The sequence below is a fragment of the Gambusia affinis genome, linkage group LG02 (assembly GCF_019740435.1).
Source record: "Gambusia affinis linkage group LG02, SWU_Gaff_1.0, whole genome shotgun sequence".
Taxonomy (NCBI): Eukaryota; Metazoa; Chordata; class Actinopteri; order Cyprinodontiformes; family Poeciliidae; genus Gambusia; species Gambusia affinis.
In genome coordinates this window covers 29,991,550-30,004,957 of record NC_057869.1, presented here as the reverse complement: position 1 = coordinate 30,004,957, position 13,408 = coordinate 29,991,550, and the positions used below count along the sequence as shown (strand labels likewise).

General features: G+C 39.0%; 1 protein-coding gene across 5 annotated transcripts in view; it reads right to left on the bottom strand.

Annotated features, from left to right (window-relative positions):
- mtss1lb (MTSS I-BAR domain containing 2b) overlaps nucleotides 1–12,163 on the bottom strand; it is a 68,331-nt gene extending 56,168 nt beyond the window's left edge. For all 5 annotated transcript variants that reach the window (XM_044133576.1, XM_044133600.1, XM_044133594.1 and 2 more), the window contains exon 1: nucleotides 11,407–12,163. In XM_044133576.1, the coding sequence (XP_043989511.1) occupies nucleotides 11,407–11,493 (87 nt within the window). In that variant the 5' untranslated portion in view covers nucleotides 11,494–12,163. The remainder of the gene's footprint in view (nucleotides 1–11,406) is intronic.
- Nucleotides 12,164–13,408: the final 1,245 nt, after the last annotated feature.

Genomic DNA, 13,408 nt, shown 5'->3' with positions numbered 1-13,408 from the left:
CAACTCTCTCAAGCCCCTTCTCCACAGCAGTGCCTTAAAACCAGTTCTTCCCAGGCTTTCCCAGCCAGATTTTTTTAACCCAGTACAAGCCGGGTATTGTGTGCAAGTGACTTCATTGGCAGCAGACTGCATTGGTTGATTGCCCCACCATGGGTTTACATCACCAGATGAGTGAAGATGGTGCTTATAAACTATTCTAACAACAACATCTCGAGCACCATTTTCAATCCAGTTTGAGTTGTTAGCGAGAAGGTGTACTGCAAATCGACAACTCCATGGTCAAAGCTTGAGGTCCAAGCCTTTTTTTTTTTATTGACATGGTTGAAACGTACATCATTGACTGGACGGGGCAACCCGGAACAAACAAATATTCTGGGAGATTTTCTAGAAAGAGCACTTCATTATCAACATTACATCATCTCATTAGCAGGCCATGTGAACAGCTCCTGTATACACATGTCACACCCACATTCCTGCCCATATTCACGCCCACATAGTGAGGAACACGCTGTCAATGGAGACAAACTCAACTTGACTAGAACCAAATCAAACATTACCTGGCTAGAGTGAGAGTTGATAATGGAGAAAGATTCATGTTGTTTTACGCATGCTTTGTGAATAAATTTGACCTTGACTTAAAAGGTAACTGCATGTTCAGGTTCCAGCTAGCCACGCAGGTGTGCCAGTCTCTGTCTGATGAAACCGCTGTCCTCTCCCACCAGGGTCATATGGACCCCAATATGCTGTGACCACAGTCATAAACCACTACAGCCTTCCAGAGGATGTTCAGTGCAGACCAGAAACCTCTGTGGAACTCTCACGTTATTGTAATGCGTCATACAAACACTGACCACATTTTGATTGCCTTTTGATGTTTATAGTGCAGTCTTCATTTCATAGGAAGGTTCCTGAGTCCTGAAAAGCAGAGTTTGGACAAGATGCTGCTACTGAAGTCCGTTTTAATAAACCACCTGACAAGACGGCACTGTCTGTGAACCCCGTGGCCATTTTACATCTGATAGAAAAAACAAACTGTATTTCTGGGATGAACATAAGAATATTGAATTGCATCGCTCACCGTTATTCTCCGTGTCAGCCTGTTCATAATGATCAGTGTGTTTTACAGTGAACAGCTGAGCCTGATGAGAACGCTTTGACAGGCCCGACAAAGGGCTCACTGACTGAGGCTGCTTTGGCCGACTCCCAAGCAGCCTCCATGCCTCCAAACCGGTCCTCCCCATTCATCTCCGTGGGCTCTAACGAGCCTCGGGGCCCTAGCGACCTCCAAGATTTTAACGAGCTCTAACGAGGGAAATGCTCCTTCGCATGTCCTATTACTCTGTTGTGTTGTCCCGCTGGCATTTGGGGGTTGAAGGGAAGGGTTTGAAACGGTGTGTTTTTCAATGGAAGCATTTACAGGTTCAGTCAGGCTCAAACGGTACAAAGTTATTAATGTCTGTGTGACTTTATCTGTCTGTTGCTTCATGAGAAAGTTTGTCTGTGTCTTTAAGCTTTAAAAAAAACTGCTTTGTGGTTTTGTCACAAGTTGTCAGCCTGTGGTCTGAACACATTGTCATGTAACCCACCAATTGTTTAGTCAAGATCACATAAGATTGGACAGAAAGTCTGACATGGTCACGTTCATACGCTGGGTCGCCAGCCTGTGGTTGGAGCTTGGCGATACCAGCAGAGGAAGTGAGGGAAGTCATTCAGTCCGTGTTGCTCAAGCTTCCAAAAACAGAGCAATCAAAGTTGGAGTGTTTAAGATATTTCATTGCTGGCAAAGTTTCATAGGGTTGCTTCCTTCGCGATCAAGTTGGCGCACTTGGTCTTCACGTCTCGGCTAAACGTTAGTGGTCGGGTAGAATCAGGCTAATTGCGAGACATTCCAGAGTTCTTTTATACTTGTTTTAAACAAAAACTTTCAAGCTTTTAAAGACTGCTGTTACAGGGAGTTTGCTCCACAGGAGGAAACTAAATGCTACCTGCTTTGTTTAGTAGTGATATTTTGAATATAGCAATAGCAAATTTTGCATCGATTTAAGAACAGGTGTAGTATAATCCGGTTCTTATTGATGGTCAGTACTGTGGCAGCAGCATTTTGGATGAGCATGAATGATTTGTTTTACAGCACAAGTGTCAAACTCAAGGCCAGGGGGCCAAATCTGGTCATTTTATGTCGCCCTTTAAGCTCCAAATTACATTAGAACGTCCCTCTAGTTTTTCACAAATCTGCAAAATTCACACAAAATCAACAAATTCTGATTTCACTGCAAATTCTCTCAGAATTGGTCAAAACTTTGAGTTTAAGTGACTGCAGCCTCACCTGATGTCAAGTTATAGTCTGCAATTGATACAGCAAGTAATAAAAAGTCACCTTTAATATCATACATTAGTGCAAATGTCATAAAATTCCTTATCAACATTTCTATATTGGCACCATAAAGTCTGCAATTTTGATTGAAAAACCCCACTAAAGCAAACACAAAATTCTGGAGAAACAGCTATTTATTGATATTTAAAAAATTTTATTGTTTTTATCAATAATGGCACAACCGGCCCTTTAAGGACATTCAGGTTTTTGATATGGTCAAAAATGAAAAGTATCTCTGTTTTACAGAGACACTTCCATAATGTAACCTACTGAAATTTCTCTCTTCTGTTTTGAAATGAAACCCTTTATTCAGGTAATGTGTTTCATCGCCAAGTAAGTGAAGCATCCCACTGAAAATGGAACAAATGTGGCTCAGAACCGAGGGTACCGGGTTGAAAACACTCAGTAACAGACTTTATGTGGCATCTTATGTTTAGATTTGACTGCAAAACAACAAGCAACATGATCTGTGGTCTGTAAATCAATAGTCAAACCCATAACACACAGATAAATCTATGTGGGGTCGGATTGGTCTGACCCAAGACTGGGTCAGCAGTAGAACCCATTGGGTTATTTTTAACCTGGTATTTATTGGATTCTTATTTTGAATTTGCTTTGTGCCATGGCATTACTAAAACTTTACATACCTGACACATATGTTAGATGAAACTAAACCAAAACTAAGAGATGATAAGAATATCACTTTTTTATATCAAAGTCTGGATGCACATCAGCTCAGAATCAGGAATCATTTACATTTTGTGCTTAACTATTACAGTAATCCATAAAGAAGTGAAGATTGCAGCAACATTCAGCATGAAGACAATTTGATGGAAGCATCTGAAGTTAATGTTTAAATCACACTGGCTGTAATTACTTTGTGGGTTCTAACATGTGATAAAAAAAAAGACTTCCCAGTTAGGTTTGAAACACAATAATTCAGTGATAGGCACCTAATTGCATTTTACTTATTATGAATTAAACCTATATATTCTCTTATATAGTCAGTTTTTATTCCTTACAAGAAACTTTGACTTGTCACATCACTAAAGTCAAATTTTTGTGGTCTGCTCCCTTCAGGCTGCTGATCTTTAGAACACGTCCGGCTGTCCTGAGTACCAACAGCTGGATGGACAAACAGGAGCATCATGAACACGTCTGAGCTCCCTTCACTTTCTGTTGACACCCAGTGAAACTTTAAAACCGGCTACTTGGTGGGAATTACCCTGGACCACACACACACCAAAAACACACCAGTGATGGGACTAATGCCACGCTTTCACAGAGCATCTTCAGTCCTGCGGTGCGGCACAGAGTCACAGGACATCATGTTACTGGCTTCTGAAAGGATGGAGCACAATGGTCAGTCTCAGACAGAATACTGACTCCTTTGCTTCCAGGCCTTTTGCTCTGTTGAATTTCTGTCTGTCTGGTTTAGCTCTTTAATGAGGAGGACCAGTCTGAAACAACGACTGCTGCCAAACTTCATAAATTTGCTTCCCTTGTTCAATTGAGAGGTTTGGGAGTCCTAGAAGCCAAAAAAACATCAGGGTGATGCCCTTTCTCTCGCAAGTTTTTATGCAAGTTTGACAAAACAAATTAATCTGTTTACACCTTATCTGCAGCCACTTCCTACCTCAACTTTACACCCATGAGGATAGAACAGTCTTTTATTTGAGCCTCAGTGAGGAAATTGAATGTATGAGATGCAAGTAAGAGACAAATGAAAACCACACAGATTAACATTAATATTATATATACGATGTAAGAAACTGTCGTTATGAAAAACACAGTTTTAACTTAATCCACTTCATCTCAGGTAAGTTTTGCTTCACGGTTCCAAATTTATTTAAATTATATAAAGAAATATAAACAATAAACAATGACAAATTCAGTTCTTATTATTCAATTTCACTGTTACTTATTTTTGGGGATGTTGGTTTAAACCCTTTTCCTGTTTACTTTGGATTGAACCTCATTTGGCTTAGTGGACTCTTATGAATATGAGAGATTATGATTCCCGATCAAATAATCAAATAACTATAGGTGACTCACTGCAAGTAGATATTTTCTGTAAATGTCACAGCAGGTAAACAAACTTTCCTTTTGGATAAAATTTGTTATTTCAATTTATTCCACAGAGGTTTTCTGTACAAATGCCTGAAAAATAACACAAGAAGTGCTGAGTAACTTTTTTTTTAAACAACCAGGGACACTTTCAATATCTGCAGTTCCACCAGGTGTTTGCTAATTGCTGCTGACTAGTCTGAAGGGACTGAGTGGGGGAATCATGTGAGAGGTTGTGGGTTGGAAACTGCAGCTCCGAGGAGGAGCTTTGCAAAAGGCCAGATCCCCTCAGGCCTTTTGCACAGTTGAATGGTTGCCATAGAGATTAAAGGACTTTTCAGACATGCATGGAAGAATTAAAGCAACACCCCAGGTATGTCTTTGGAGAGGGAATAAAACTATAACATGATGTAAACCTCAAAGAAGTCATTTTTACATAACTCTGTCAATCTGGGATCAATAAAGAAACATGGATTCAGCAGCAACCTGGGAAAATCATTGTGAGTTTACACAGTACAATCCTACATTACACTTTTGATATTACCTGAAATGACATTCGACAATAAGGAAGACAGAATTCTAAACTCAGCAGACCAAACAGAAGAGAGGAGATAAATCTCCTCTCTTAAATTAAACAATGAAAATGTTTAATTATTCCTCTAAAACAAAGTCTCTTCTGAGAGATGTGTCTATATTTCAGCATACTTGTGTCAATATCAACATGATAATCTCTTGTGTCCGCTGCAGACAGCTGACCCTGCACTTGACCCTTCACTTTATAACCCCTGTGACGCAGATGTAACACTAGAAGACTGAGACATGATGTAGAAGAGATGCACAACAACTAGCAACCGCAAATAACTAAAAATGTATCCCCAAAAAATAAAATAAAATGCTAGAGCATATCAGAGACTGTAAAGCATTGACTATCTGTTTTAGTTTCAGAAAGCAGGTCACAAAGGACGCATGCAGCAGAGTTAGGTGGGGATCCTGCTGAGGCAAGGAAGAGGAAGGGAGGAGCAGGGAGAGAAAGAGGAAGATAAGGAGAAAGAGGAAGAAAAAGTGCATTCTAATCATCATAAATCTACTCTGCTGACAGCAGAATACACACAATATGAAGCTGTTTGTCCCAAACAAGTATCTTCATGTAGACTTGGTCATTTATACATCCATTTTTTTGACTGATTGTTCTACATTTCCAGACTTTTGTTTTTCAAAAAGTAACTCTGCACTGTTCAGAGTTGTGTAGTAACATGTTTTAACCAAAACTTCACCAGACACACACCTGAGCTTGTTGTTCAAGTTTCATTAGTTTTATATTGAAATAAACTGGTTTGGATTTTCTTTTGCATAACTTTGGTAATTCGTGTTGCTTATATAAATTATTTTAATTTTAGCCCTTAAAACGCCAAAATTTCCACCTAACTGTTGTTAGCATTACCAGCTATTAACACATTTCTTCAGGTTTTGTAAGCTCAAACACTTTGTCAACATATTTCCTAAAAAGGAAATCAAACAGTTCTATAGGATGTGGTACATTTTAAATAGCATGGAGATAAGCTTGGTTTTTACTATGGTGGCTATCACAAAGTTTTATATTTAAGACGGCCAGGCTGGGCTTAAAGGAAACTCCTGTCTTGTTGATGATGATGATGATGATGATGATGAATACTTTCTTGATCCCCAAAGGGGAAATTCAAGGTCCCAGCAGCTCAAGACATTACACACAACATACACTACAATTCACAAAATATACCACAAAAACACAAAATCACCAAATTAACACAATTACCAGACCAACATTACTAAGAGTTAAAAATACTACAAAACACTAAAAATCCTAAGTGCTAAATTTAAATTTAAAACAGTTGCCAGAATGGAGGAGTGCATGTTGACTTATAATGTTGTTATATTTTACCGAAGCTCATTCTGAAAATATTTGTTTGTGACAAAAAAACGTGTGGGGCGTATGTGAACCAAATTATTCATGTAATGGAAATGGGTGAGAACATAAAATAACTCAAGGCAGAAAAGAAAATTAGTTCAAATCTAGTTGCAGACATATGTAAAAAAAAAATTGTCAAGATGGCAACCAGGAAGGTGAATTTTCTGAAACATGCAGTCCAGTTATTTCTATAGAGCGTGGTTAACTTATTGTGTGCTCATGTTTTGTTTAGAGAATGTGTATTGAGCTCGACGGGTGAAGTTTAGATTTTAAATCCTAAACACTGCTGTGTCGTTTCACTTATTTATTTATTTAAATTTCTAAGTTGAATGGTTCATTCATGTCTGGACATTTTAAACAAACATGTTCAGGTCTGCCATTAAGCAGAGAGTCAGAGTCATGTTTTGGCATTCATTTTGAATGCCAAAACATTACACCAACATGTAATTGCACATTTGTTTGCACTTTTACGGTGCTTTTTAGAGAAGGAATCGAGCAAAAATGGAGCTGCTGACATTCACTTATTGATGTTTTTTCAGAAATGTTTCCCAATGCAGCAGCTGGTTAGTCAAAGTATTCTGACATCAGCAGTCAAAAACGTGCCCTTTGTTCAGAAAACTGGTATAGAGCTTTTAGGGTCCTTCATTGCATAGGCTGAAACATTTCTTCTGTAGTGAGCTGTAATCACTGATTATAAGCACATTGTTTCCAGCTGAGGCAAGAAGACTGAGAAAGGCTGATGACTCAACGATTCTCAGACGCTCACCGATGCTGTTCCCTTCCTGAGACCCGAGGAATTCAGCCATTCCAAATTAGGGCAGTAGTTTCTTATTTAGCCCAAAGACAACTGACCCACATCTTTGAGTCTGAGGAGCAGAACATAAACAGGGAGGCTATTAAAACTCACATGAATAATAGATGAAACAAAGACTGAGAAACGGAGAAACAGAGAGAAACTGTTCAAGTGAAAGGCTTTGAATAAAGACTATATTTAGACTATAATTATGTCGATATTATACTATACCTCACTGCGCTACACTATTCTATACACTGTGCTAATTTACACTACACAATAATATACAAGACTATATTATGCTATGCTATATTACACCAATATATAACACTATACCATACTAAAATATACTATTGATTTCTACATTATGCTGTATTGCATTAAACTGCTATGTTACACCTCTACTACACCAATAATATACTATTTTGTACCAAATTACACTAGATTATATAACACTATTCTATAATATACTATGCTCATTTTCCACTGTACGATTCTACAGTTTTACATTACATATTACTATAATGCATTACATTGCAGTTTATTGCACAAATGTATTACACTACACTATGCTAAAATCACACTTTAGTATAATGTAATATAGCACACTATACTACAGTGCACTATAGTATAGTACACTATACTTGCTATAGTACTTCAGTGTACTATAGTACACTATGCTGTAGTGTACTATAGTACAGTCCACTATTGTACAGTACTATACTAAAGTATAGTACTGTACAATAACACACAGTATAGTGTTACATACTGTAGTGTATATGCCACTACAGTATGCTATACTCTAGTGTTATATAAAGTGTAATATATAACATAATACTATAATACACTATTATATTACACTATACTATTATATGCTGCATTACACTATGTTATATTGCACTATTATATGCTATGTTACACTATGCAATACTATAAATGGTAAATGTACTTGTATTGCACTTTATCAAGTCCAGAGAACCCAAAGCTTTTCACACTACATTCATTCAGCCATTCATGCGCAACAACATGCAACCAGGCAGAATCCATAGCCACATTCCCAGTACTGTACATGTTGCACTACTAGAGCAACATAGTGCAGAATCATCTGTTTTACATGTTTTCTCATTATTAGGATACATTTATAAAATTAAAGAAAATACCTTTTTTTGAAACAGACCAAAATCAAAAATTGTATACATCAAGGTACAGACACTGATGCTGCCTCAGTGCAGGGGTCTCACTACACTAGTGTGTTTTAAGTAATTACACTATAGTAAACACAATGAAAACCTGTCTGGGTCTCTAAGGTATTCAGGAAAAATGTTTAAGGGCACTTAGAAATAAAAAGTTAAAGTAACTATTGCTGTTTTATGAAGGTTGAAGTGGCACTAGTGACCTTCATTCACTAACAGCTGGAAAAGAAAAAGAGGAGTGAGAGAAGGGTAAGAGATGCAGTAAATACCTCTGGGCCAATCAAACCGTGTTGAGGACACCAGCCTCTGTATGTGGTACACCTGCTCTGTCACTGAGCTCAGAGACGCCCCGCAAAATGATTCTATTTCAGTCACTTTACTTATACATATTCAATTCTCAACCGAAAGCTGCTATATAATCAAACGGTGTAAGACACCGTCCTTCTAGTGTTTTCTGCTTAAGTGCTGTGTAGAAGAATAGCTTAGCATTCGCAGAAGGATGTTGTTATTCTAACAGAAACAAGTTGTGTTTCTGTTAGAAATTTGCTCAAAATTTTGTGAACATCCTGCTGATGTCAACCTCCATACACAATTTCACAATTCTGGTGTTTCCATTAAAAAAGAAAAGCATTTACAATCACATGTAAATAAGTTTATTCGAGTGATGTCATTAAAATAATTGCTGCACTATGATCCTCCAACTACATCCTGTCATATTCTTCTTCGTGATTTGTGCCAGTGGCAACATCCACAAGGATTTGAAAAAGTTTTTCCATTGCAGTTTTTCAAAATAAACAAGTTCCAATGCGACCAAAACTACCATGGCATTATAAGACCAAAATCTTCTATTGGAAAACGAGTTTATCCGTTTGTCCATTGAGCAAACTTAGTTTCAAAATGTCAAATTGTGCAGCTACCTGATCAATGAAAACACAACTACCGACTCTTTGTTCTTCATTGCAGTGCGTACGGCTATTTGGGGACAGAAGAAGATCTGAGCAACAAAATGTCTGGAAGCACCTGCATCCATTTTCTTTTTACAGATTTATCAAACTGTTTCAACTGAAAGCCTGAGTGAACTTCGAAAATGTTGCAAGAAAGACAATAAAAATAAAACGCAAATAAGGTATGTCTCCATGTGCTGATTGAAATGAATCAATTAGGCTATATAAAACCTGATTTGGTCAGATGTTGATGCTATATATGGATGTAATCAGCTGTCAAATTAGCATGGTCCACACATCTTGGAAAAGTGGACAGACTCCTCCCCTCTGACCTGAAGGTTTGGACTTTTCATGCCTCTGGTAAGGTGCAGGCCCACCAGTGGATGGGAGCGTTCTCCACATCAGCAATTATTCTGGAAGTGTGTTTCCATTTCCATTTTAGCGCATCAACTCTTTATCGCCATCAGTCACCCCAAACAAATGCAAAAACGCTTTAGCAAAACTGAGAAGGTTAATTAGAGTTTTGCTGGGGGTTTTTTGTTTGTTTTATCAAATATGTGATATTTCAAAATGTGCATAAAACCGTTCATGGAAACAGAACTTGTGAGGTTTCTTCTGTTTGCAGGTCCTGTACTGTACAAAGCTGGAATCTGATGATTTTTACGTTCATGTCTCACTCTCAGATTTCTTTAATGTTTTTAAGAACTCTGAATAACTTTGATCTATAGCTTGAATAAATTCATTTCAAATCATGTTTGGTATTCCTAAATCACTGATTCTGTTTGTGAATGCCCCCCACCCCCTCAAAGAAACGCAAGATGATTAGGATTTGTTGTTTTTTGGGGCTTTGGGAGTTTTTAGAGACAAGCTTGACCAGACTACTTAAACCTGAATTATTTTTGTTCTGCACTACGGCTGGAGGACACAGACTTAAAGTTTTATTGCAACATTTTGTGGTTGTATTGCGATAATGATAAAGTGACGATAAGGACTATTAACTACTTCTTTTTTTTTACATAACTGAACGGCACAGAAATTATAGCTCCACAAATACAAACACTACACCTTGAAAAAACTCACAATTGAAATATTCTTCTCTAGGACACCAGTCACATATAAATGCATAATTTGTATCACTAAGCTGCATGCAACAATCAGCTACCGGTGTTGATAGTTAATGTGTGTATGAATTTTCCCTTTTCTACCATTAATCTGCCCCCAGTGAGCAAACCGGGGTGAGTGCTGGACCCAGTGGCCTGCTGCACACAGACAGACAACAGGAGAAGCAGCAGACTGGGATCACGTCTGGCGGATGCTCTCCCTCACGCCTTCTGTGCGTTCCTGCAGGGAAATCAGTGACGCTGCACTCTCACTGAGCCGACACACACACACAGTCCCAGTCTGCAGCTCTCCTCTCCTAACGCTGATATCCGGAGATGATGTGCAAGTATGGTTAACATGTGTGTGCCATGCAGTGGAGGAATCTGATCCTCAGAGCCTCTGAGGTAAACGGACTAATAGGCTCCTATAGAGCCAGTGGCTGGACGCATGTGGGCCCCCGAAAAAAAAAAGTAAGCCATCATCACAAGATGTCAGACACTGGGCCCAAATATAGAACAGATATATATATATGACATATATGACATTTATATATATGAAATTTATCTGGGGTTTCTGGGCAGAATGGAGGTGTTTTGAGGATGTTTGCATTTGCATTTACATGCGCAGGCAGTTCTCTATAGGGGAATGTGTGCGTGCGTGTGTGTGTGTGTGTGGGGGAGGGGGTTACACCAGCAGGAGCAGCACTGCATCACTTTGGTAAAACCAATCCGTCATATATATATATATATATATATATATATATATATATATATATATATATATATATATATATATATATATATATATATATATATATATATATATATATATATATATATATATATATAAAACCGTGTGTATGTGTGTGTGTGTGACAGAGTGTGAGACGTCGGCTGCATTCAGATGGGGCTGTAGATTCCACCAGGCGCATCATCCGGAGCGCGGATCCGGTGACAGAGGTCTAAAATAAAAGCGGCGAATATATTTACCTTCATGTCGTTCACTATCGCCTGGAATAGACCCCCGAGGGCCCCGCATTCCTTCTCCACTGTCTCCATGTTTGCCAAATCCACCATTGGGGGGTGAATCTGAACGGGCGCACAGCAGCTGCGCGCTCGCTCCCAACACCCAGCGGGAGAAAAAAAAAAAAGAAAGAAAAAGGGGGGGGGACAAAAATATCCTTCTCTCCCCCCCTTTCAAAAAAGTAAAAAAAAAACTAATAAAAAAAGAACAGATGTTATTCCACCAAAACGCGGGGCAGGGATCCCCGGGTTTCTCCTTCACCTTCACACCGACTGACCGGTAACAACGGAGGCTGCGGGGAGGAGAGGAGCGGAGGAAGAGGAGGAGGGGGTGAGGAAGGATGCCGAAACAACAAACGCGTTGCGCCTCGCGGTGTCCTTTAGGCTTTCTCCTTTTTCCTTTCTATTTTTTTTTTTTTTTATTTATTTTTTTTAACAGAGGAGAGACGGCGTACCTCCCTCTTCCTCTGCGCCTCGGTGTGGCTCCGGCTTGGTCAGGCGGCGGGCTGGTACCGTTCGGATGGTACCGAGGAGACCACGCTCATCTTGGCGCAGCCGGCGCTACGCAGAGAGTCGGCGGGGACGCATGTGAAGGCAGCGCAGTGGGGAACTGGAGGGATGTGTCACAGAGAGTGCGCGTGCGTGCGTGTATTCGTGGTTATGTATTTGAGAATGTGTTCGCGTTGTGATTGGTGCAGAGGCGGTGGGCTCAGCGGAGCGCGGAGAGCAGCCAGTAATACGATCCCTGAAACTGCAAGAGAGTAAAAAAAAAAAAAAAAAAAACAGCAGTTGAGGGGTGGTATTTGAGGGGGGGAGAGGCTGGACAATCGTGGATGACTTGTCACATGACCGTGGCCAGCTCACACACACACATACACACACTTACACCTGATCTCCAGAAGAAAAGCCTTTTGGGGTTGTAGGCAGAGGTCCAATGTTTCACTCAGACTTGAATTCATAAACCATCACACAAAATTGTTTATCAGACCGTTTAAAATCTTTTGTTTCTGGGAGATCAGTGAGGTTAAACATCCCAAGGTCAAGGTGAAAACATTGGGGTGAGTGACGGTGTCTCCTCTGTGGCAGCAGCCTGGAATTAGAACAGTTTTCCGTACTATTTCTGATTCAGACATTTTCACGTCTAAACTTAAGTCTTATGATGGCGTTGACATATTCAGGGCTTTTGAACTTTCCAGCAGGAAAGTCGGCGCTTACATTATTCTAATCGATCAATCAATTAATGATCAATCACGGAAGTGCTCATGTGTCATATCGTAAATAGTCCCACAACGATGATGTCACTTATCCATAAATATTAACACATACACTTTTCCCCCTCTTTCACTGCACATATTTAAACTCACTTTGTTTCTTACTTTACAAATTTTTTAACTTAAAAAAAAAATCATTCCAAATATACAATACATGAACTTTTGAAGTTTTAACCTTGTAGCAGGTGTAGTGAAAATGACAGCAAATATATATTTAGGTTTGGAAAACAAATGAAGATACCAGAGCTCTGAATAGAAAACCTCCAAATTTTGTTTTTATTTGCATTGTTGTTTCTAAATGAATTTGTTTTCCTCGCATTATTCAAGGTCTGAAAGCACTGCATCTTTTTTGTTATTTTTGACCATTTCTCATTTTCTGCAAATAAATAAATTTTTTGCTTGGAATTTCATAGACATGTCAGTAGTTCATAGAACAAAAGAACAATGTTCATTTTACTCAAACATGTAGTATAAAAACATGTTTCATCATCAACAACAAAATCATCATTTTGTTGTGGATGTCTATTAGAAACCAAACCATAGAAAAGTTTTAGGAACTACAATTTGGATTTTTTATTTTTTTCCTAACATAAACTGCAGTAAACCTGGAATCAAACACCATGCCTGTGTAAAGTTTGTGGAACGTTGGTCACACTGCGGTGACATGAAGCCTGAACCGCCTCAACGGTTCCGGCTGT